Source organism: Otolemur garnettii, unplaced genomic scaffold (assembly GCF_000181295.1).
Source record: "Otolemur garnettii isolate 467f Iridium unplaced genomic scaffold, OtoGar3 scaffold00008, whole genome shotgun sequence".
In the NCBI taxonomy this organism is placed as follows: Eukaryota; Metazoa; Chordata; class Mammalia; order Primates; family Galagidae; genus Otolemur; species Otolemur garnettii.
Window position 1 is genome coordinate 5520069 of NW_003852403.1, and position 21802 is coordinate 5541870.

General features: G+C 45.1%; 1 protein-coding gene across 2 annotated transcripts in view; it reads right to left on the reverse strand.

The window, feature by feature from the left end:
* The window catches only part of TSPAN14 (tetraspanin 14), a 61732-nt gene that overhangs the window by 17712 nt on the left and 22218 nt on the right, over positions 1-21802 (reverse strand). For both annotated transcript variants that reach the window (XM_012801450.2, XM_023509579.1), the window contains one exon: positions 12255-12352. In XM_012801450.2, coding sequence (XP_012656904.1) covers positions 12255-12335 — 81 coding nt within the window. In that variant the 5' untranslated portion in view covers positions 12336-12352. The remainder of the gene's footprint in view (positions 1-12254; positions 12353-21802) is intronic.

The window sequence follows — 21802 nt, forward strand, 5'->3', positions numbered from 1 at the left end:
AAAAAAAAAAAAAAAAAACACAGCCAGGCCAGGCATGGTGGTTCACACCTGTCATCCTAGTCCTTTGGAAGACCAAGGTGGGTGTATCACTTAAGCTCAAGAGTTCAAGACCAGCCTAAGCAAGAGAGAAACCCATCTCTACTAAAAAATAGAACAACTAGCCAGGCAATATGGCCAGTACCTGACTTGGGAGGCTGAGGCAGGAGGATCGCTTGAGTCCAAGAGTTTGAGGTTGCTATGAGCTATGATGCCATGGCATCTGCCCAGGGCAAGTGACTGAGACTCTGTCTCAAAAAAAAAACCCACCCACCCAAACCAGAGGACAGAGCCCTCTCCTCTCCTCCCCACTGCAATTCACAGCCCACCCTCTCTCACCCCACCCTATCTTTTCCCACATTAAAACCAGCCTTAGCTTCAGCTGCATTTATACAGTTCGGTGAATCCACCCTGAGGTGCTGTTGTAATTTTTCCTTTAGATGACTAAACAGATACAATGAAAAGAGGTGACTGATTTCACAAAAGGAAGTTTGCTCTGCCAAAAATTTCAGAACCTAAGTTCTCAAAAAAGTCCTCTACTCCAGCCTGCCATGCTGTCAGGCACCTGTAGTCCCAACTACTCAGGAGGCTGAGGCAAGAGAATCACCTAAGCCCAAGAGCTGGAGGTTGCTATGAGCTGTGACACCACAGCACTCTACTGAGGGCAACAAAGTGAGACTCTGTCTCTAAAAACAAAACAAAACAAAACAAGATCTTCTACTCCACACAACAGCTGTCCACGTTCACCTGCCTCAGGAGGAGTGTCTGTGCAGAGGGGACTGTGCTTGTCTGTATGTGTATTCTGATCACCCTCTACCCAAACGAAAAGCTGCATATGCACTCTGCTCATGGCCCACAGACACACCGACCTGCGCCCTCCCTTGCCACTGTACTCTTTGTTTCTTCCCTAGGCCCCCTAAGAACCCTCAGCTGAATAGGGTTGACTGGAGAAGCCAGCTCCCGGCCACTGCAGCAGTTCTCCTCCTTTCAGGCTCTGAGAGTAAGGAAGGGCTTGTGTTTTTTTCCATTCTGTTTTAAAGGAAGACCTAAAGTTAACTCACACAGGAAAGACAGGAACTTGGGGGTCACATGTCAGATCATGGGTTTAATGAACACTGGCCCAGGACAGGAACTCTGGGGACCAACAGTCGTTTTAGACACAAAGAGACTAGACAGGGGAAGTGACCAGATGCCTGGCTGCTCACATAACAGCCCCATGAATGAGCCCAGGAACCTGCCAGCTTCTCCCCTACAAAGCCCTTCCCTGAAACTTTGGAGCAGATGGTTTGTGGGGCCGAGGCAAGCCAGGCCGTCCTCCCTGGCTGCCAACCATCTGGGAGCAAGGGTTCAGCTGAGTGCCCTCCAGTCTCAGTGACTTTCTTTGTCCCTCTTCTATGATTTAATTGAATCCCCTACTGGCAAATGAAGCCCAACTATGGCTAAGCCCAAGGGGAGGCCAGCCCTCTGGCTGCTCAGTCATCAGGCAAGTAGCATCCCCCCCCCTTTCCTTAGTGTCGCATGTTGTGTTAAACACTTACTGCACTTAAAGAGTCCCTTCTACATCCCATAACACTGATCCTATTACCCTCATTTTTTGAGATGGGAAAGCTCAGATGCAGAGCAATTTGGTCATCTTGCCCAAGGTCAGATAGCTAGCTGGCAGCACACTTAAGAACTAAACTTGGTGTCTTTGACCCTGACATGATATTTCACCACCCATAGCCACCTCCACCCCCTGAGTCAGGAAGAGCAAGCAGCAGCTCACCCCATTCACACAGGGAAATCCACACAGGGGCCTGGGTACAGGAATTCCTCAGAAGGGGCTCTGGGCTAGGGGCTCTAAAGTCAACGACCCACATCGACTGGTAGTGAGGCCACTCTGTGTGCCAACCAGGGTGGGTAGACAAAGTAGCAGGGTCACTGCAAAAATTCATTATTGACCTTTCTACCTTCAGCAAACTCCCCTATGAAAGAAGGGAAGAGGTTGTCATGGGGCACTCTGGGCTACCCTGGGCAGAGTCTCGGAATCCACTCACCATGTCAGCAAGCCTATGGCATATTACCCAAGCTCCATAAAGTCACAGCACACATAAACACCTGGCTGGCCCCTGCTAGACTAGAGGAGAGAGTTCCAACTCCCAGCAGGTTACAAGCAGCCTCTCACCCGTATTCAGATAGCTTTGGTCCCTTATAAGATTTCATTTCAGTGCATGAAACAGCACTCAGACAACTAACTGTTACAAGCCTTTCCTCAGCAAGCTCAAGGTGAATCACCAGCAGCAAGGCAACGCTCTCAGGCTCTGCCCTGCTGGCCTCTGGTTCTTGTGCAATCCCCTTGCTAACTCAGGCTGACATTCACAGCACCCCTTCCCCTGGGCCTCTTATGGGAGCCTCAGAGATGACCAGAAGGAAACCCAAGAGTAAGCCACTGCAACAAGAAGCAACTTAGAACAGTGGCACAGTTCAGGGGGCCCTGGATTCAACCTCTACTCTGCAACTTCCTAGTGACAGGGCCTCATGCAAATCCAGAGCCTCTGTTCTCCACATCACAGAGATGACCCTTCCTAGGGCACAGGAATGCTTTAAGCATTGAAGGAAGCTTCCCTGTGACCTGCTTACTACCCTGGGACACAGGGCCAGTTCCCAAGGGAGTCTTGCCCTCCATTGAGAAGACCATCGAGGAGACATGGGAGGCACCTGCTATAAAAGACATTCTGTGCCTCCCTTTCCTGACTCCGGTGCTCTACACTGTGCCCCCAGTCACTCCCAGGACCATCTCTATCCTAGGACAAGGTTCTTTTCACTAGGCTTCTAGAGACACAGTAGCAGAGCTTATGGAAATGAGGCCTTCAGCTTGGTGCCTGTGGCTCAAGTGGCTAAGGCACCAGCCACGTACATCCAAGGTGGCAGGTTCGAATCCAGCCCAGGCCCACCAAACAACAAGGATGGCTGCAACCAATAGCCAGGCATTGTGGCGGGTGCCTGTAGTCCCAGCTACTCGGGAGGCTGAGGTAGGAGACTCTCTGAGACTTGGTCCTAACTCTGGAGTGGGCTTGACCAAGTCCTCCCCCACCCCCAGGCCTTAGTTAGCCAATCTGCAAAATAAGCAGCTGGAGACTGATGAACTTCAAGGGCCTAGGCACCTTCTGCTGGCTAAGCTTAGCCATTGTACATCAAGCCAAGTGGGTCCTGGCACACTCCAGAACAGGAAATCTCAAATCCAGGCCTGAAGGCACTCACTCAGAACACCAGACACATTGGTGGCCACTTAAAATGTCAGTGATTCAACTGAAGAGGCCAGAGAAGACTCCAAAAGGGCACAGACCCTTGCTAGACCCAAGAGAGCTAAGGGAAGAGTCACAGGGTGTTGGTAGGGTTAGGTTGCCCCTCAAGACTGGGGCCACTCTGACTCCTAAAAAATAGGAACATCCCTTTCAAAACAGTCTCACATTGGGAGTCTGGAGAAAAGGTCCTCCTCAGCAAGTGTCTGCAAGGCCTGGGAGCCAGAAGGGATGCTGGACCCCTGCTTCCTCATGACAGAGGAAAGCAGGGCCCTGGGCAGGAGATGCCTTGCATGGGGTCACACAGCTATCACACCCCAGCTTTTCCTTCTGCCGGAAGGGTGGTTCTGAAAAAAAGCGCCAGAGCCAGTGAACCCACGTGAGGGCCCCAGAGTGGAGCAAAAACTGCACAGAGGGCTCCAAGGGCAGCTTCCACAGCTGTCTCTGTGTGACCTGATAACAGGAGCCGACCCCCGCCAAGCTCCACCCAGGAATGACTGTGTCAAGCCCTTGGAAAGGAAAGAAGGCAAAGAGGACAGAATCATCAAGGGAGGTGACAGGCAGCTCCCCAGGCCAGAGGGAGAGGGAAAATCCTTACCCTAGTCTCACCCCCACCCAACTAGGACAGTTCAGTGATTAACAGGGTCAAAACACAAGAAAACTACACCAGTGGTCAGCATTTCTGTAAAGGGCCAAATAGTAAATATTTTCAGCTTTGTGTGCTGGATGATCTCCGATGTAATTACTCAACTCTGTTGTTATAATGGGAAAGCAGCCACAGATAATACGTAAATGAATGGGTGTGGCTGTGTTCCAATAAAACTGTATGTGCAAAAACAGGCGGAAGGCCAGGTTTGGCCTGCACCCCATAGTCTGCCAAGCCCAGCACTTAACTATCACACTAAAACCATCTGGACCTAGAGAGGAAAGACAGGATTTCCTTTAGCTCAGCCACACAAACCCTGGAATACCCAAATATCCCCACCTCTCCAGCACTAATATGTTTCTGTATTACTGTCACTGGTCTTTAATAGCTTAAAACTGTAAATAACACAAATTATATATCCCCACAATGGACTTTAACACAAAAACAAGAATGAATGATCCATAGCTACATACAACAGCATGAATGAATCTCACACATGGTATCTAACAAAAGATGTCAGATGCTGAAGACTTCCTGCTGTCAGGGAAGACTGTTTAGGTGAAAAAAAACTATACCTAGAATCTAATCAAAAGTTACTAGGTAACTAGTAGGGGGTAACTAGGTAACTGGGGGGGGGAGTTGGGGGGGATTCAGTAAACAGAAGACAGCACAGGAATGACAGAGAAGATAAAATTAGCAGAGAAAGAATTTAAAACAGATATTATAAATATGTTCAGGGATTTCAAGGAAAATATAAACAGATGAGGACAGAGAGAGAGATATAAAAAAGACCCAAATGTAATTACTAGAAATGGAAACAACATTAGAAATGAAGATCTCACTAGATGGGTTTAATAGCCAGTTAGATACTACAGGAAAAAAAGATCACAAACTTAAAGACAAAGTAACAGGAACTAGTCAAACTAAAAGAAAGGAGGGGAAAAACAACAGAAACAAGAACCAATAGAGCCTTAGTGACCTGTAGGTCAACGACTGTCCCAGGAGAAAAAAAAAAAAAAGGGTGGAGTACGTTCATACTCACACTGACTGGTGCTTTTATTTCTTCCTTTCTACTTACTTTGGAATTATTTTGATTTTTTCTAGGTCTTCAAAAGTGGAAGATTAGATCGCTGATTTTTAGATCTTTTTTCCTAAGAAGCTATACATTTTCTGCATCCGACACATTTTGATATGTTTTCACTTCATTTTGTTAAAATATTTTGTGTATGCAGTGTGAAAAAATAATGGTCAAAATATGTCCAAATCTGATGAAAACTATAAACTTACAAATCCCCAAAGCTCAATGAACTCCAAAGGGAATAAACACAAAGAAAATCATACCAGCATACATAAGAAGATCTGAAATCTAGTAAAAAAGAGTACTCTTGGAGCCAGCCTGCATGCAGAGCATGTACACACAAAATATTTTAATGAAACAAAGAGAAAACATAGCAAAATGTGTGGGATGTAGGAAAGGTATGGCTTCAATTACTTATGCCAGGAAAAAAGAAAAAGAATCAGTAATCTAATCTCCTGTGCTACAAAGTTTAGAAAAAAGCCAAAATAATCCCAAAGTAGAAGGAGAGAAATGACAAAAATAAGAGCAGCAGTCTGGCTCGGCTCCTATAGCTCAACTGGCTAAGGCGCCAGCCACGTACACCTAAGGTGGCGGGTTCGAATCCCCAGCCCGGACCCGCCAAACAACAATGACGGCTGCAACCAAAAAATAGCCAGGCGTTGTGGCGGGCGCCTGTGGTCCCAGCTGCTTGGGAGGCGGAGGCAGGAGACTCGCTTGAGCCCAGGAGTTGGAGGTTGCTGTGAGCTGTGGTGCCACAGCACTCTACCCAGGGGGACAGCTTGAAGCTCTGTCTAAAAAAAAAAAAAGAGCAGCAGTCTACATGAATTTGGACACCAACGAGAATGCTGATAATGGTTATAATGATAAACTGCTATGTGTATTTCATAATTTGAAAAATAAAAAGAAACTTTAAAAGATAAAAAAAATGACATTTAAAACAGAAAAAACAAAGGAAAAACATCAGCTAACTAAAGAAGTCAGACACAAGAGACTCAAATCTAATGTACTGCGACAGGAGGCAGATCGAGGTCACCTGAGCAGGGGTGAAGGGCAGGGTGTATGCAGAGGGGCACAAGGGTAGGGAGAGATTCAAGGCTTTATATTGTTACTGTGATGATGATGGTTGATGGCCCACACAGCTGTCACAAACTATACACTTAAAATGGTTAAATATTATTCTATCTAAATTATACCTCAATATCAGTGATTTTTTTAATGAAGAATTTCTGAAAGAAAAAAGTACAAACAAGAGCAGAGCAAGACAAAGATAACTCTAGGAGGCTGTGCCATGTGACTACTTATCACCTAAGGATGCAGACACACACACACACACACAGAGCCCTATGCCAAAAGATAAAGCAGTCTATTTCCGATGAATTAGGGCAGTGCTTCTGGAGAAGTAATTTCAACCATATAAGTATGTCAGGTAGGTCAAAACAATGTATACACCTTCTGACCCATTTAATCTCACTCCTGGGAATCTTTCCCAGCAAATCATTTCCCTCCCTTCCCTAAAGAGAGGGCTCTAAATTACACAAACTAATCATTGCATCTTTATCTAGGATAGTAAAAAATTAGGAAAAAATCTTAAATGTCCAATAAGGGAATTTCTAAAAATGCAATCAGTAAGATAATATTTCAGCCTAGAAGGTTCCAGACTAGGAGATGCTGATATGAAAATACAGACCTCAAGACTGCAGGGATACTGCTCGCAAGGGTTTGAAACTATGTATGCCTGCAGACAGCCCATTAGGGCATGGAAGAGAGAACACTGTAAAACTGGGAAGCCTTGTTTAGCCTTCTTGAATTTCCAACCAATTACAAAAGCTTACTAAATACTTGGAGAGAAAAAGGGACCATATCTTCTCAGCTGTGAAAACAAAAATACCCTATGTATATTATTAAAACATTAGGCTTCTCCCTTTTTACTGAATTAATTACCAAGAGACGGAAGGGACCAGGTGCAGTGGCTCACGTCAGTAATGCCAGCACTCTGGGAGACTGAGGCAGGTGGATTGCCTGAGCTCATGGGTTCAAGACCAGCCTGAGCAAGAGCAAGACCCCTATCTCTAAAAATAGCCAGGCATTGCGGCGAGTGCCTATAGTCCCAGCTATTGGGAAGCTGAGGCAAGAGAATCACTTGAGCCCGGAATTGGAGGTTGCTGTTAGCTATGATGCTACAGCACTCTACCAAGGGCCACAAAGTGACATTCTGTCTCAAGAAATAAAAAGAAAAAAAGATGGAAGCAGAGAAACCATTTGCATTTGGACCTGGAAACCAGGCCCTGAGGTCTAACAGACCTCAGATAAGGACAATTCTAAGTCAGTCGGAAGAACCCAGGATCAACAGATCACCCTAGAAGGTGGCAAGTCCTCTATAAAGAGAAGGATAATAAAGGGCTGATGGAGACAGTAAAGATGGCTGGAGACCAAAGATGGCTGTACACAGGGATAGAGGAAGACAGCTGGCTGATACTTCCACCTTGGACTTGCCCATGACAGGCTTGGTACACCTGCTGCTCCAGTAAAATTCTCAATAACCTCTCTCCAGAGTACAAATGTCCATGGCTCTCATCTCACTCAGAAACAGAATACACATTACAAGCAGAGGCTAATTCACAAATTTTACAAAACGGACAGTGGTTCAGACCTACCTGAGTCACTGAGAAAGCCAATGGCAGAATGTTGTTAAAAAAAAAAAAAAAAGAATTTTGTTTTCTAAAGACAACTAGAGGTCTATTCTTCTTTCTGTGTAACGCAGGCCTACTATATACTTAGAAGGGGTCTCGGATCTTCACTTTTAATCCATCTCAGAAATACATCCTAGGGGTTTATACAACCTTTGCAGATTAAAGTCAATGCTTGTGGTGGAAAGCAACTGGAGTTACAGATATCATTTGAATCATCCCTACACAGGATCCACTCAGGAAAACCAGAGAAGCTCAAATCTTCATGAAAACAGGTGGGACACGCATGAATGAACAGTACAAAGGGCCGCACCCCACTCCTCCAGCACACGCCTCTCCTAGCTTCCTTTCCTCTGCAAGTCAAAGTGAGAGTTCTCATTATGTGGTAAAATACACATAATGCAAAACTGATCTTAACAATTTTTAACTTCACAGTTCATTGGCATTAAGTCGAGTCACTGTGTTGTGGAAGACTACCACCATTTACTCACAGAACTCTTTTCGACTTGCAAAACTAAAACTTTGAACCCATGCAGTAAGTCCCCATTCTCCTCTTCTCCAGCCTCTGGCAGCCAACATTCCACTTGGCCTCTCCGGGAGGGACTTCAGGTAAGTGTAATTAATCACTCAGGATTTGTCTTTTTGCATCTGACTTATTTTACCTAGCACAATGTTCTGAAGGTTAATCCATGTTGTAGCCTGTGTCAGAACTGCCTTCCTTTCTAAGGCTGAATGATAGTTAATTGAATTTATACAACATGTTGTTTATCTATTTGATCATCAATGGACACTTGGGTTGTTTCCACCTTTGGACTATTGTGAATGATGCTGCTATGAACATGGACATGTAAATATCTCCTCAAGATTCTGTTTCCAGTTGGTTTGGTTATATACCCAGAAGTTTAATTGTTGGATATACGATAATTCTATTTTTAACTTTCTGGGGAACCACCAAACTATTTTCCACAGTGGTTGTACCATTTTACATTCTCACCAACAGTGCAAAAGCAAAAGTTCTAATTTCTCCACCTCATCACCAACACTCATTTTCCACTTATTTTTTTCATTGCCATCCTTGTGGGTGTGAAGTGGTATCTCAATTGTGGTTTTGATTTGCATTTCCCTAAGTCAAAGTGAGATTTTTGCATTAAAAACAGGTCTCAAAATGCTATGTTGCCCAAAAGAATTTTTTCCCTAACATCTCTGTGATAAGAACCTCACAGATACAGTTCCATTCCCACTCTGTAAACCGTGAGGTTCAGAATAGAGATGCCAAACTAATGGCATCCACATTTCTCAGCCCAAGCAGGTATTAACAATCTCTGGGAAATCTCAACCCAAGTCAGAAAGAGAGCTAAAAAAGCTGTTAAGAGGGCAACAGGTATTTATCTATAAAGAATATTACTGTGAAAATAATTCTAAACAGTGAGCATATTGCTAAATAAAACACTGTGCTGGTCCTGACACCTAGAATTGGTCACAAAAACAACAGGTGGTCTTCTACATATTCAAACTTGCCTACTGAACCCAGTATTCACCATCAGCTCCTACAATCCCCGCAGGCCACTACTCATCGTGAATTCATCAAACAAAATAAATACACTCTTCATATGAAATCATCTATCTAGGCTTTGCTTCAAAACAATCCAAAGGGCGGGGTGGGGAATGCAAATGAAATAAGATCAGCTATGAGTTGATAATTTTTAAAGCTAGATGATGGGAACATGGAATTCATTACATGATTCTATTTTTGTATGTTCTCCATTTAAGAGAAACTTCTTTGAAGAAGTAAAGGCTTAGCATAACATATTATACATTTTCAGCTCCCTTATGAGGCAGACAACAGGCAGCTCAGATCAATATTTCATACAGAAAACATGGAGGCTTATCAAGGTCACTGAGTTCACATCTGAGTCCAGATTGGTTCCTTGGTGCCCAGAGCCAGCCAGCACCCTCCTGCCACACCATGAGCTTCCAGGACAAGCTGTGTACTGAACTCTCAGGTCTCACTGCTAGTTCCTGTGCAAATGTGAAGACTGCTAACCACTGTCAGGAATCCAGGAGGGAAGGTCCAGCAGCCTACCCCTGAGGGGCACCTGGCCTCCCACTCCCCATTTTCCAACTAAACACTTTCTCATGCCTCATTTTTCTGACTGTTCCTGTTTGTGCCTTCCTGTTCTACCCCAGTGCACACTAACTGAAAAATGATTAACTCTAGACTCTCACGTTGCCAATTCTGCAAAACCCCGATAAGACTGCAGCATCCTTCAACCACCAAGCATACTTTCTACCATGCTGGATTCATGAACTCTGATATTGGAAACTGGTGCTGCAAATATGTTATTGGGAAAGTTCGTAGAGCTCCCCAAGAGCTAAGAATCTGTCCTGAAAAGCCTCTGAAGACACAGAGATTACTTGGGCCCTCTGCCACAGCAGCAGTTGGCAGAGTTTTGCTCTAACTGCAAAAATCAAGAGGAGGGTCAGAGGTTGAAGTACAAAGCCAAGTGAGCACACCCAGGGGAGTGAAATGGGTGTACAAAGTATCAGTCCACCTGGGAATGCAGGGCAAAGCCAGAGGGCGCTCCTTCAGACAGGGAGCAATGCTGGGATGGGACACAGCCCTCACACTAGGCAGGACCCAAGGCACCACATCAGATGTCCAGCAATGCCCTATTTCAGAGACAATGACAAGGTTGCTGGTAAAAGGATGTCTGAGTACAAATAAAGAGCTGAGTGAATCCCACCTTATTATTCCAGGACAGAAAACCCCCAAACACACTGACATAAATTACCAGGAGATGCTGCTATAAAATAAAGATTGAAAAGCTGAGAAGTCTTAGTGTGTTTGTCTTGCTTAAAGAGTTCCAATTGAAATAGGAAATGCCAAATCCGCAGAAGCAAAATGTATCACAGACACTCATTCTGTCCCTCCTTCTCCATCTGCTCCCAGGCACACACTTACAAACTGCTTGCTTAATGGTTTTAAAAGCCTCTGTGTACAATCATGTCCCTGGCCTTCCTGCACAGAATCAACTCCTGCCTCTCCCTCAACCAACCCCACCTCATGCCGTAAGACATATCTCTCTTAACCCTTGACCATCTCCAGCCAGTGCCCATTTTTTCTGCTCCTCTTAAGGGCAGCATCCTTGCAAAAACTGTTGAAAGTCACCATTTCACTTGTTTATGTACTGCTGGCTCCTCGGCCAACTCAAGCTGGGTTTCCATCCCCAAACCCCAGCCAGAGCACACAGCTGCTCTAGTCAAGGCCACCAACTACCCGCCCCTCTTGTCTAAGCCACTGCCAGTGATCTGTCCTCATGTTTTACCTTGCTTTCGTGTAGCTGACTGCTCCTTCGTGGAAGGCTTCTACAACACAAGATCTCCTGTTTTCCTTTTATGTCAAGCCACTCACTCTCAGCCAACTTGGGAGTGGACTTTCCTCCTCAACTCAACCTCTAGCATCCTGGGGCTCAATATTCAGGCATCTCCTCTTCTCAGTCAACACGCTCATCTCTGAAGCTCTCATAGGTCTACCCTTACTCTGACGGTGGCTGACACTTTCATTTACAGGACAGTCACTGACAAAAGGAACTTACTTAGATCTCCATGAGGCAAAGAGACAACTCAAACGTACCCTTCTGTCCCCAAATCCCACCTCAGTATGTGGTACCACCACCCGTCCCCTCCCTCTGCAGTCACTGCAATATCAGATCACATCATCCAACTTATAACCTTCTAGGAGTTATCTAAAGTAGCAGAAAATAATTCCAATTACTTACTGAAACCCACACAATCCTTATGACCTAGCTCCTGCATACCTCTGTCCTCACCAGCTCCAGTCACAAGGCCTTCTTTCTGTCCTTCACACATTTCAAGCTCAATCCTGCTTCAGGGCCTTGGCAGCTGTCCTCAGTGCCTGGAGCTTTCCACCCAGACACCCAACTAGGCAGCCTCTTCATTAGTACTCAGGTGTCAGCCCAAAAGTCCCCTCCTTGGAATGCCCTTTCCTGGCCATGCTAAGCTAGCCCATGAGCTCTGCTGCTCAGTAGGCTAATATTACTCATGGCTAAATAAGCACCACCGGGTAGGTCTTTTTTTTTTTTTTTCAGTTTGGCCACCTCTGGCATATGGGGCCAGTGCTCTACTCCTTTGAGCCACAGGCACTGCCCGAGGGTGGGTCCTTATTGCCTTAGTCTACTATCACATCTCAGGTCCTGGCTCACAGTCAAACACACACAAAGTACCCAGCTGCTGACATCTCACTGTGGCATTTCCGGGGCAGAGATGGAGCTAGATAGACAAGAATCTGGGCCAGAGCCCCAAGCCTTCCTGAACTCCTTCCTGGGCTTGGGCTGGCCTTCCCCATTACGGCCTCTGCCACTGGTTCTGTGAGGGCAGGGGTCAGCACCCCTGTCCGCCACGTATCCCAGAGCCTCACATGAGAGTCTGGCAAGTCAAAAGGATGTGAAGAATCATGATTACTGAGAAGCCTACAGGAGGGAGTGTGGCCACTCTCGTCCACTTACCCAGAAGACGATGTTGTAGCTGAAAAGGAGATACTTGTACCAGCAGCTGACTTTGGCGTTAGAGTATCTATAATAGTGCATCTTCTGAGAAGCAGAATCTGCGGAGAGACGTGGGAGTGGTGAGGTAACAAGTTCAGTTTAAAACACCTCCCCCAAACCTGCTCACATGCAGGTTCCAGAAGGCTCCAGATTATTCCCCTCACACCCCTTTACCAGTCCAGGCACAGGCCTACTACAAAGGACAGCAACAGGTGAGATTAAACTCAGGTGAGCTCAGCTTTCCAAAAAACAAACAGGAGTAAGGGGCATTTGTGAAAGAAGGGAGAAAGAGGCTTTAAAATAATCTTCTAAGTGCCACGAACTCTGCTTGGAACCTTCTCATGCATTTATCTCATCAGCTCTTGATCAAGGATTGATTTTTCCACTCCGGGTTGAGGAAACAGGAATTCAGAAAGGTCATGTGACTTGCTCAAAGACAGTGACAGAGCCCAGGATCTGAACCAAGGATGGGGGATTCTGCAGTCCACATTCTCTCCATTCATCAGAGATGATGGAAGAAATAAGGACCCAACCACGAAGAGCCATATTTAGGACTAAGAGATGAACAGGCTGGTGGGTTTGGACACAATCTAACTGTGCCCAGTAAAGAACTATGGCTCCAAATTTATTTATCTAATGTTTTCTGAGACAACCTCCCAAACTCAGCCCTTGTCCCACCCACTGTCCTCTCTCCTACTTCCCCCAACCCCCATTTCCAGCACCATGGCCATGGCTCTGGCTTCTGGGCTATAATGAGGTTTGAACTACTGGACCCATATGGCAGTACCCTGTAAAACACAGAGTGAAGGGTGGAGCCCTATGTTTTATCTGTGTCCATCCCCCAAATCCCCTCCGAGAGTCCCACAAAAGGAGATTGCCATCACAGGGGAATTCTGAGGGCCTGGCCCACCTATATTACTTTTTGTCTGAACCCCAATGGCAATCCAGGTAGACCATTGAGTCGTCACTGTCCCTTACCTCCAACACAGTGGCTGAGCAGTGTGGGAAGTGGTGGTGCCTCAGGGGGAGCTCCCCTGCTCACCCTTCACTTCCCAGGGTGAGGAAACAGGCCAAATGTAACAGAGCCTGAGGCAAGAACAAGGCCACCCTGGCAACAAGGAGATGACCCACCCACAACTGCCAGTGGCTACTTGCAAAACCCCTTCCTGTGAGGTAGTCTCAGCAGCCTGGCCATTGTTTGGTAAGGTTTTGAGAAAGTGGTGCCAAGAAGGGACATGAAAGCCGGTCCCTCTGGACCCTATGACTACTCCATCCCTCTCACGGTGTGGAATCGCAGGCACAGTCTGGACACCACCATTCACTCACACAGCTCCCTCCTTCCCAGGGGCTGGGAGTGCCTAGCCTGTCTGACCTCAGTAGCCAGCCAGGGAGGGGACAGCCATCCTCCACTTACCATCCGCAAAACTCCCCTCCAAGAGTAAGTGTCAACACAACTACCTACTGACCAAGGACTCCATATGCAAGACCTGGACAGCCCCCGTGCCACATAGAGAGGTCGCTGGGAGAAGAGAACAGAGGTTTCAGGCCCAGACCTGTGATTATATTCAGCAACATATAATCGCAATCCCTGTCCTCTCCGGGCTTCAGCATCCTCAACTGAAATGGGGCTTTCCGTGATCAGTCCCCAATATCACTGACACTGGCATTAGGGGCCCAGCTGACAGCATTAGCATGACTTATTCTAAATACAGATCCCAGCCCCACCCCAGGCTTTGATAAAGAGGTCTGGTTTGGGGCTCTGAATCTGCATTTCAAACAAGCTTCCCAGGTGATTTTGATGTGCCCACTGGACCAGGTATCAATGTGGGCACCAGGGGCTGCAGCAGTCCCTTAGGGGATCCTGCAAGGTGGAAGGGCCTTGTTAGCTGTGGACCAGCACACGAGACTGCGGGGGGGGGGGGGGCAACTCCTCACGGCAACTAACTGAAGGTAGCTAACATTCACCTGCTTGTGTTTCACAGATTCCAGAGCCACTGGACACTGGTTTTGATTTTGGTTTTCTTTTTTAACTGAATTGTTTGTTTGTTTGGGAGTTGAGAGAGGTTGGGCTGGATTCACAAATGTAGGGGAACAAATTGTTTCAATCCTAAACCTCAAGTACATTTATCACAGAGAATAGCCAATTTGACTGGAAATGCCTATGAGGCAAGAACATGTTCTCTGGCAGAAACTCCATACTGTTTTAGGGATGCAACCCTCCTGCTCCCAGAATGCCACATGCACTCCTTCCTGATGGTTCCCAGAGAAGCCCTCCATGGCGCTGAGTCTAAGACTGAGCAGGCCTGGTCGGGCGTGCCATCCAAAGGGGCAGGAATCCTAGAGGGTGCTCCCTGGAACTCCTTTAACCCAGCCCATGGTAAAGATCTCCATAGAAGCTTTGAGGTAGTAAACAAAGCCCAGCTCTTCCCTTTCTCCTCGACGGAAGCTCCACAAAGAAACCAGCTAATCTACTTTCCATGGTACTGGTGACTCACCCCTGCTCCCCTGGCTAGGGCCTTTGGAACAAGATGATCCTGTGGTGATGCGATACTGGGACTCCCAACCTCAAAGATACCAGGTCTCCTTCAGCTCTAGCCCATTACATGTACATGCATATAGCAGGGACACCATTGCTCTGGGCTGTGGATCCTCCGCTGGGCACCTGGCTTCCCTCACCATCTGCTTCACCCTCTCCTACCCCACAAAGACACACAACAATCAGGAAACTACTCAGTCCTCACAGGCACTGGGGTCCAAGCCCACTGAACTCCAAGCCCTCAGTCCCTGGTAACATCAATACGCAAAACTGCACCAGCCAGGTCCACCCCGTAACAACTAGGTCCACACCTCACCACCCATGACATGTGTGCCACACTCAGATAACATATGTCCATATGCCTACCACTTGCAACCCAGGGCATGGGATCCAGCTTTCTGCCATTTTTGTCCAGCCCAAGATAACCCCATAAAGTAGAAGAATGGGGATGTCCCAATGACACTTATTTCCCAAACTCTAAGCCACAGAAGAGGAAACTATTGCAGGGAAACATTTTAGCCTTTCTTCACCCCCTCCCTGGCCCTGCCACCCGAATAACCTAAGGACAAGGAGGAAAGGAAGCTTGCTGCTCTTGTGCCCTCTCTGTTTTCCTGGGCAAGTGCGTTGAGACACAGGTCCTGACCCTCAGAGTGGCTGACAGATCCACACAGAGTATCCCAAAGTCCAGGCTGAAGGAAGTAACAGGTAGATTCGTCTGGACCCCAGTCTAAGCCACATGCTCCCAACACCAGGAGTGACGGTCTTCGGTCCGTTCAGAAATAAAGCCAATGTCAGGCTCCTGAGGTATGGCTTGGGGGTTTCAGATTCTCAAGTCAAATTAAGAGAAGTGAGCACTCCTGAGCCACCAACCAAGGTGTTACTGCGTTTACAAATAATTCCAACAAAGTTGAGTGGGGCTAAAAGTGACCCCAAATGACAGCGAAGTAATTACAATACCAAGCATCTCACTGTATCTGCTGACAAATCAAATCATACCTGAGAAAGGCAGAACTCAGCCATCTATCAACCGATGCCTTTCATTAACATCAATATAACTTACCTTAGAACACACACGCAACTAAGAATCTTAACTTCCTAAAAGTAGATTTTTTAACTTTTTATAAATACTAAGTACCACCCTGGTAGAGAAGAATCTCTAAAAGCTATTTTGTGTGCATAGAAACAGTTATCAATACCACTAACAGTCCTCACTATAAGAACTTATTAATACAAAATAAAGCATTTATGTGGCAAGTAGGAGACATCTGTTTGTCAAGCATCAACATCTCAAAATGGGGCAAAAGCAGAAATTATTTAATAGTGTTAACTGGTCAGCAATATGAGGGTAATTAAATAATAAGCAAATATCAACTCAAATATCTAAAGGCATAGAATTACACCTGGAATCCTAGCATTCCAAGAGGCTGAGGTAGGAAGAGCCATTGAGTTCAGGAGTTCAGAGACCAGCCTAAGCATGAGTGAGACCACATATGTACTAAAAACAGAAAAATTAGCCAGACATTGTGGTGAGTGCATGTAGTCCCAGTTACTCGGGAGAATGAGGTAGAGGATAACTTGAGCCCAGGAGTCTGAGGTTCCTATGGGGTAGTTAGGCTGAGGCCACAGTACTCTAGCCGGGACAACAGAGTAAAGACTCTACCTCAAAAAATAAAATTAACTAAATAGATAAAGGGCATTCATGTAGGTAAGTGTACACCTATGCGCACACACACACACACATACACACATACAAGGAGACAACTGGGTATTTCAGGTTTACATTAATCTCCACTTTTGAGGCAATAGGAAAAGAACAATTCAAAGTACAAGACTACCAATCTAGAACAGATAAAATGTCTAAATATTCCCATATGCTTAAAAGTAACATTGAAATAAAAAAAGGAAACAAGGCCTGGCACAGTGGCTCATGCCTATAATCCTAGCACTCTGGGAGGGTGAGGCAGGTGAATTGCCTGAGCTCACAGGTTCGAGACCAGCATGAGCCAGAGTGAGACCCCACCTCTAAAACTAGCTGGGCGTTGTGGCGAGTGCCTGTAGTCCCAGCTTCTTGGAAGGCTGAGGCAAGAGAATCACTTGAGCCCAAGAGTTTGAGGTTGCTGTGAACTATGACACCACCACACTCTACTGAGGGCGACAAAGTGAAAATTTGTCTCCAAAAAAAAAGGAAACACTAATAATGTTATCTGCAGCCACAAAAATTATAAGGAGTAAATATTTACTTCATATAACCTTTCATACTTAATAAAACAACAGACTCCTATTTCAGACAAATGGACAAAGAGTATGGACACGATACACGAATGGAAGGATGATGTAATTAACAAGTGGAAACACATTCAATGTCAAGTAGAAATAAAATAATCCAGAGATACTACCTTACACTTTTTTTTTTTTTTAAGAGACAAAGTCTTACTTTGTCATCCTCAGTAGAGAGCTGTGGCATCACAGCTCACAGCAACCTCCAGCTCTTAGGCTTAGGCAATTCTCTTGCCTCAGCCTCCAGAGTAGCTGGGACTATGGCGCCTGCCACAACACCCAGCTGAATGTTGGCCGGGGTTCGATCCCGCCACCCTTGGTATATGAGGCTGGTACCCTACTCACTGAGCCACAGGCGCCACCCACTACCTTACACTTCCTAATTCAAAAAAATCACCACCACTACTGTGGCAAGCACATTCATACCTTCTTGCTGGCAGCAGACAGAACTGTTACTACCCTGTTACTATGCTTTTGTGAGCAATATGGTTACAGACATTCAACACCAAAAAGAACTGGTCATACCCTTAATCCAATAAACTCATGCCTAAGGAAAATTTGCCTCAAAAAAAAAAAGAATGAACATCATGATTTTCAATTATGGAATACTTGTAGCACGTGCTTAAAACCCAAAGTGAAACATAACAGCATGAAAATCATTGCATGGAGTGATGGCCTGGTTATCAACGTTCTAAGAGTTTCCATCATCATAGTAAATGGGGCCATTGCTGGTTGGAGGCACACCCGCCTAAGATGCTGGCTTGAGTGTGATGGTCCCACCCCCCAGCATCATCATAAACAGTACTCCCCTGCTTTGGTGTTATATTAACCTATAATATTCCTTTCCCTACCCTTTTTAAAATTAAAACAGTAGCACATGGTCAACTGTAAAATAGCTGAACAATTCAGAAGTATGAAAAGTGAACTAGCAATGAGAGACCATTAAAAAATGGTTTTCAAATCATCTGACCAGAGCCCACAGCAAAAAATACATTTAACAAAAACCAATCCAGCGCATACACAGTTACATGCACAACTAAAATAAGTCTGGCACCGGGAACCCGTGGCTCATACATGTAACCCTAGCACTCTAGTTTTAAGAGTTCGAAAACAACCTGAACAAGAGCAAGTCTCCATCTCCAAAAATAGCTGGGTGGGGCGGCACCTGTGGCTCACAGGAGTAGGCTACCAGCCCCATATGCCAGAGGTGGCAGGTTCAAACCTGGCCCTGGCCAAAAACTGCAAAAAAAAAAAAAAGAAAGAAAAGAACTGGGCATTGTGGTGGGCACTTCTAGTCCCAGCTCCTGGGGAGGCTGAGGCAAGAGAATGACTTGAGCCCAAGAGTTTAAGGTTGCTGTGAGCTAGAGATGCCACGGTACTCAACCAAGGGTGACAAAGTGAAACTGTCTCAAAATAAAATAAAATTAAGATTAAATAAAATGGGTGGCTCCTGTGGCTAAAGGAGTAGGGCACTGGCCCCATATACCAGAGGTGGTGGGTTCAAACCCGGCCCCAGACAAAAACTGCAAAAAATTAAATTAAATTAAATTAAATAAGTATGGGAGACAACACTTACCCTTAGTTCATGCTATCCATTCTAGACTTCCTTTTAATTTTTTTTTAATTATACCTGCACATAATTTAAGAATCATCCATAAAAACTGTGTTGAGAAATACAGTAGAACCCACACCCCAGGCCAGGGGACATTTTCAACTTCTAGCTGACTCTTTTAATGTTTATGCCCAAATAAATATCTCTCAGACATTTCTGGGTATCTCACTATTCTCTGGGTTGTCTTTTTTTCTTTTTCTTTCAGTTTTAGGCATTGCTTGTCCACTTTCCACTCTGGAAGATGAGAACTTAACCCTTTACCCCCTCATCTCCCGACTGCCAACCACCTCTCACACTTGTCCTTCCCTCTCTCCTTTCTAAATGAACTGTAGCACCTACTACAGTAATTTGCAGAGTTAACACTATTATAGCCACATGAGCCATCAGAGTGAGCAATGTGACCCATAATGACTTTTCCTGTACAACTTCTTGTTCTCTCTGGAGTTGTTATTTTCCTGTTCACTTCATTGTCTATGAATTTATCAATATTTAACCCTAAATTCAATTAAGGTTTTTCACATCAGATGTGTTATTTCTATTTCTTCTTCCAGAGAAGAAGAAGGCTTCCTCCTGGAGCCTTCTGAGCTCCTTCAATCTAGACAGGTGCACAATTCCCTCTACCCCTTCTGGTATACAACCTGGAAAAGATCCAATCTTGCTCATCTTTCTGAGAAATCTTTTACTGCAAAATCTAAGTTTTCAGATCTATTATGTCTGAAAATATTTTTATTCTGTCTTCCCTCCTGAATGAGTTTGACAGCATGTAGAATTCTAGGGTGGGAATCAGTTTCACTGAGCATGATGAAAGCATCCCTCCACCATCGTCTACATTCTGGTGCACTGAACAAACTTAGAGGATCATACCCTTCTCCCCTGCATACTAGAAGTTCAGGGTCTAGATCTAGGTTACCTTTATCCACTTGGCTCAATCAGTTTTCACTGGGCCTTTCCAAAATAGAAGCAAATAACTTTCTTTTCCAGAAAACTTTTTCCTCAGTGATTTTGCATTCTTCTCTATATTCTATTTCTGTAGCTCCTATTAATGGACATGGAAACCCTGGCTGATACTTCAATTTTTTTAACTTTTCTGTCCTCTTATCTATCTCTTCATCTTTTTGTTCTACTTTCTAGAAGACAATTTTATTGTCAAATAATTCTATTTTTGTTCAGTCCTTATTCCATAATTTTAAAAATACTTTTGTGTCCTAACTATTCCTTTTCTATAGCAGCCTGTTCTTATTCCATGCATACAATATTTCTCATCTCTGAGGAAATGCCTAATTTTTTTCAAAATATCCTTTTTTTTTTTTTTTTTGAGACAGTCTTACTGTGGTGCCCTCGTTGTAGTTCACAGCAACCTCCAACTCTTGGGCTTAAGCAATTCTCTTGCCTCAGCCTCCCAAGTAGCTAGGACTGCAGGTGCCCACCACAATGCCCAGCTATTTTTTTGTTGTAGTTGTCATTGTTGTTTGGCAGGCCCAGGCCAGGTTCCAACCCACCAGCCCCAGTGTATGTGGCCGGCGCCCTAGCCACTGAGCTACAGGCACCAAACGTCAAAATATTCTTAATAGATTTCCCTTTTTTTTAAGACAGAGTCTCACTTTCTCACCCTCAGTAGAGTGCCATGGCATCATACCTCACAGCAACGTCCAACTCTTGGGCTCAAGCGATTTACTTGCCTCAGCCTCCCAAGTAGCTGGACTACAAGCGCCCGCCACAATGCCCAGCTATTTTTTAGAGACAGGGTCTCGCTCTTGCTCAGGCTGGTCTCAAACCTATGAGCTTGGAGCACTCCACCCACCTCGGCCTCCCAGAGTGCTAGGAATACAGGCGTGAGCCACCACGCCCAGCCTCTAGACTTTCTTTCAAGTTGATTTTTTCTAATTTGTTTTGCTTTCTTTCAAGTTAGGACTTTTCTTCAGCTACCTAGTAATCCTTGGTAATGCTCATGATTAAGAGTGAATGACTAAGGAACTAACTGGAAGTTCTGAGTCTACAGGCAGGTAAGTTTCTGTCTGCTCTAGAGTGATCAAGTTGGGCCACTTGCTGGAAATTCATGTTGTCGGCATCGTTTGTGGTTTTCCTTTTAGGCTGGTTAGGGTATCCAGTGAGGTCCCTCCCAGTCCGTATGGGCCTGGCTATCTGCATTCTAGTAACAGAAGCAGAATAGGATTAGAAGACTCGGGAATAGAGTTGGTCTCAATATTAGCCCCCAAGCATAGCTAGAGACTCCTACGCCCTTGGTTATTCCTTTTGCGGAATAAATCTCCAATCCAGCTAAGTGAGAGAGGCAGTCACCTAGCATCATGAAAGAAGGAAAGGCATCTAGAGATATAACTTCATCAACAGCTTTTAACTATTCTTATATTCTTAGATTTAGCCACATCTCGATGACCACCTTCCCCTCACACTCCCCCCAAAATAATCTGGTACCATCAATTCCTACATTTTAAACTCCATCCATCTCGTCCTATCTTGAAAATTTTTCCTGTTCTCATCCTCATGGATTTTTTTTTTAAATACCCTTTATCTTATGTAGGATTTTAGAAGAAAGTAAAAATAAGTATGCCTGTTCAATCCACCATTTTTACCCAGAAGACCTATAGGACAATTTCAAAATATTTTAGTTGCCACCTTTTTATTTAGCAAAGTAAAAAAAAAGAATAATGATAATCAGAAAGTATAATCTATTACCACATAAAAGGGCAAAAGAAACTGCACATGTAATTAAGGTTACTAATCAACTGATCTTTAAACAGGGACATTATCTGAGTGGATCCAATATAATTACAGGAGCCTTAGAGGAAAACAGGAAGTGAGAGAGATTCTAAGCATGAGAAGGATTTGAAGCACTGATGCTGGATCTGAGATGGAGGGACTACATGTAAAGACCAGAGAGGGGCTTGAAGAGTTAAGGGTACTCTGTGACAGTCAGCAATGACTCAGTTCTACAGCTGCAAGAAACTAAATTCTTCCCCAGAGCCTCCAGAAAGGAAGACAGCCCTGCTGACACCCTGACCTGGGGCTTGTAAGGGCCTAAGCAGAAAACCAGTTGAACTATGTTACCCTTGGACATCTGACCTA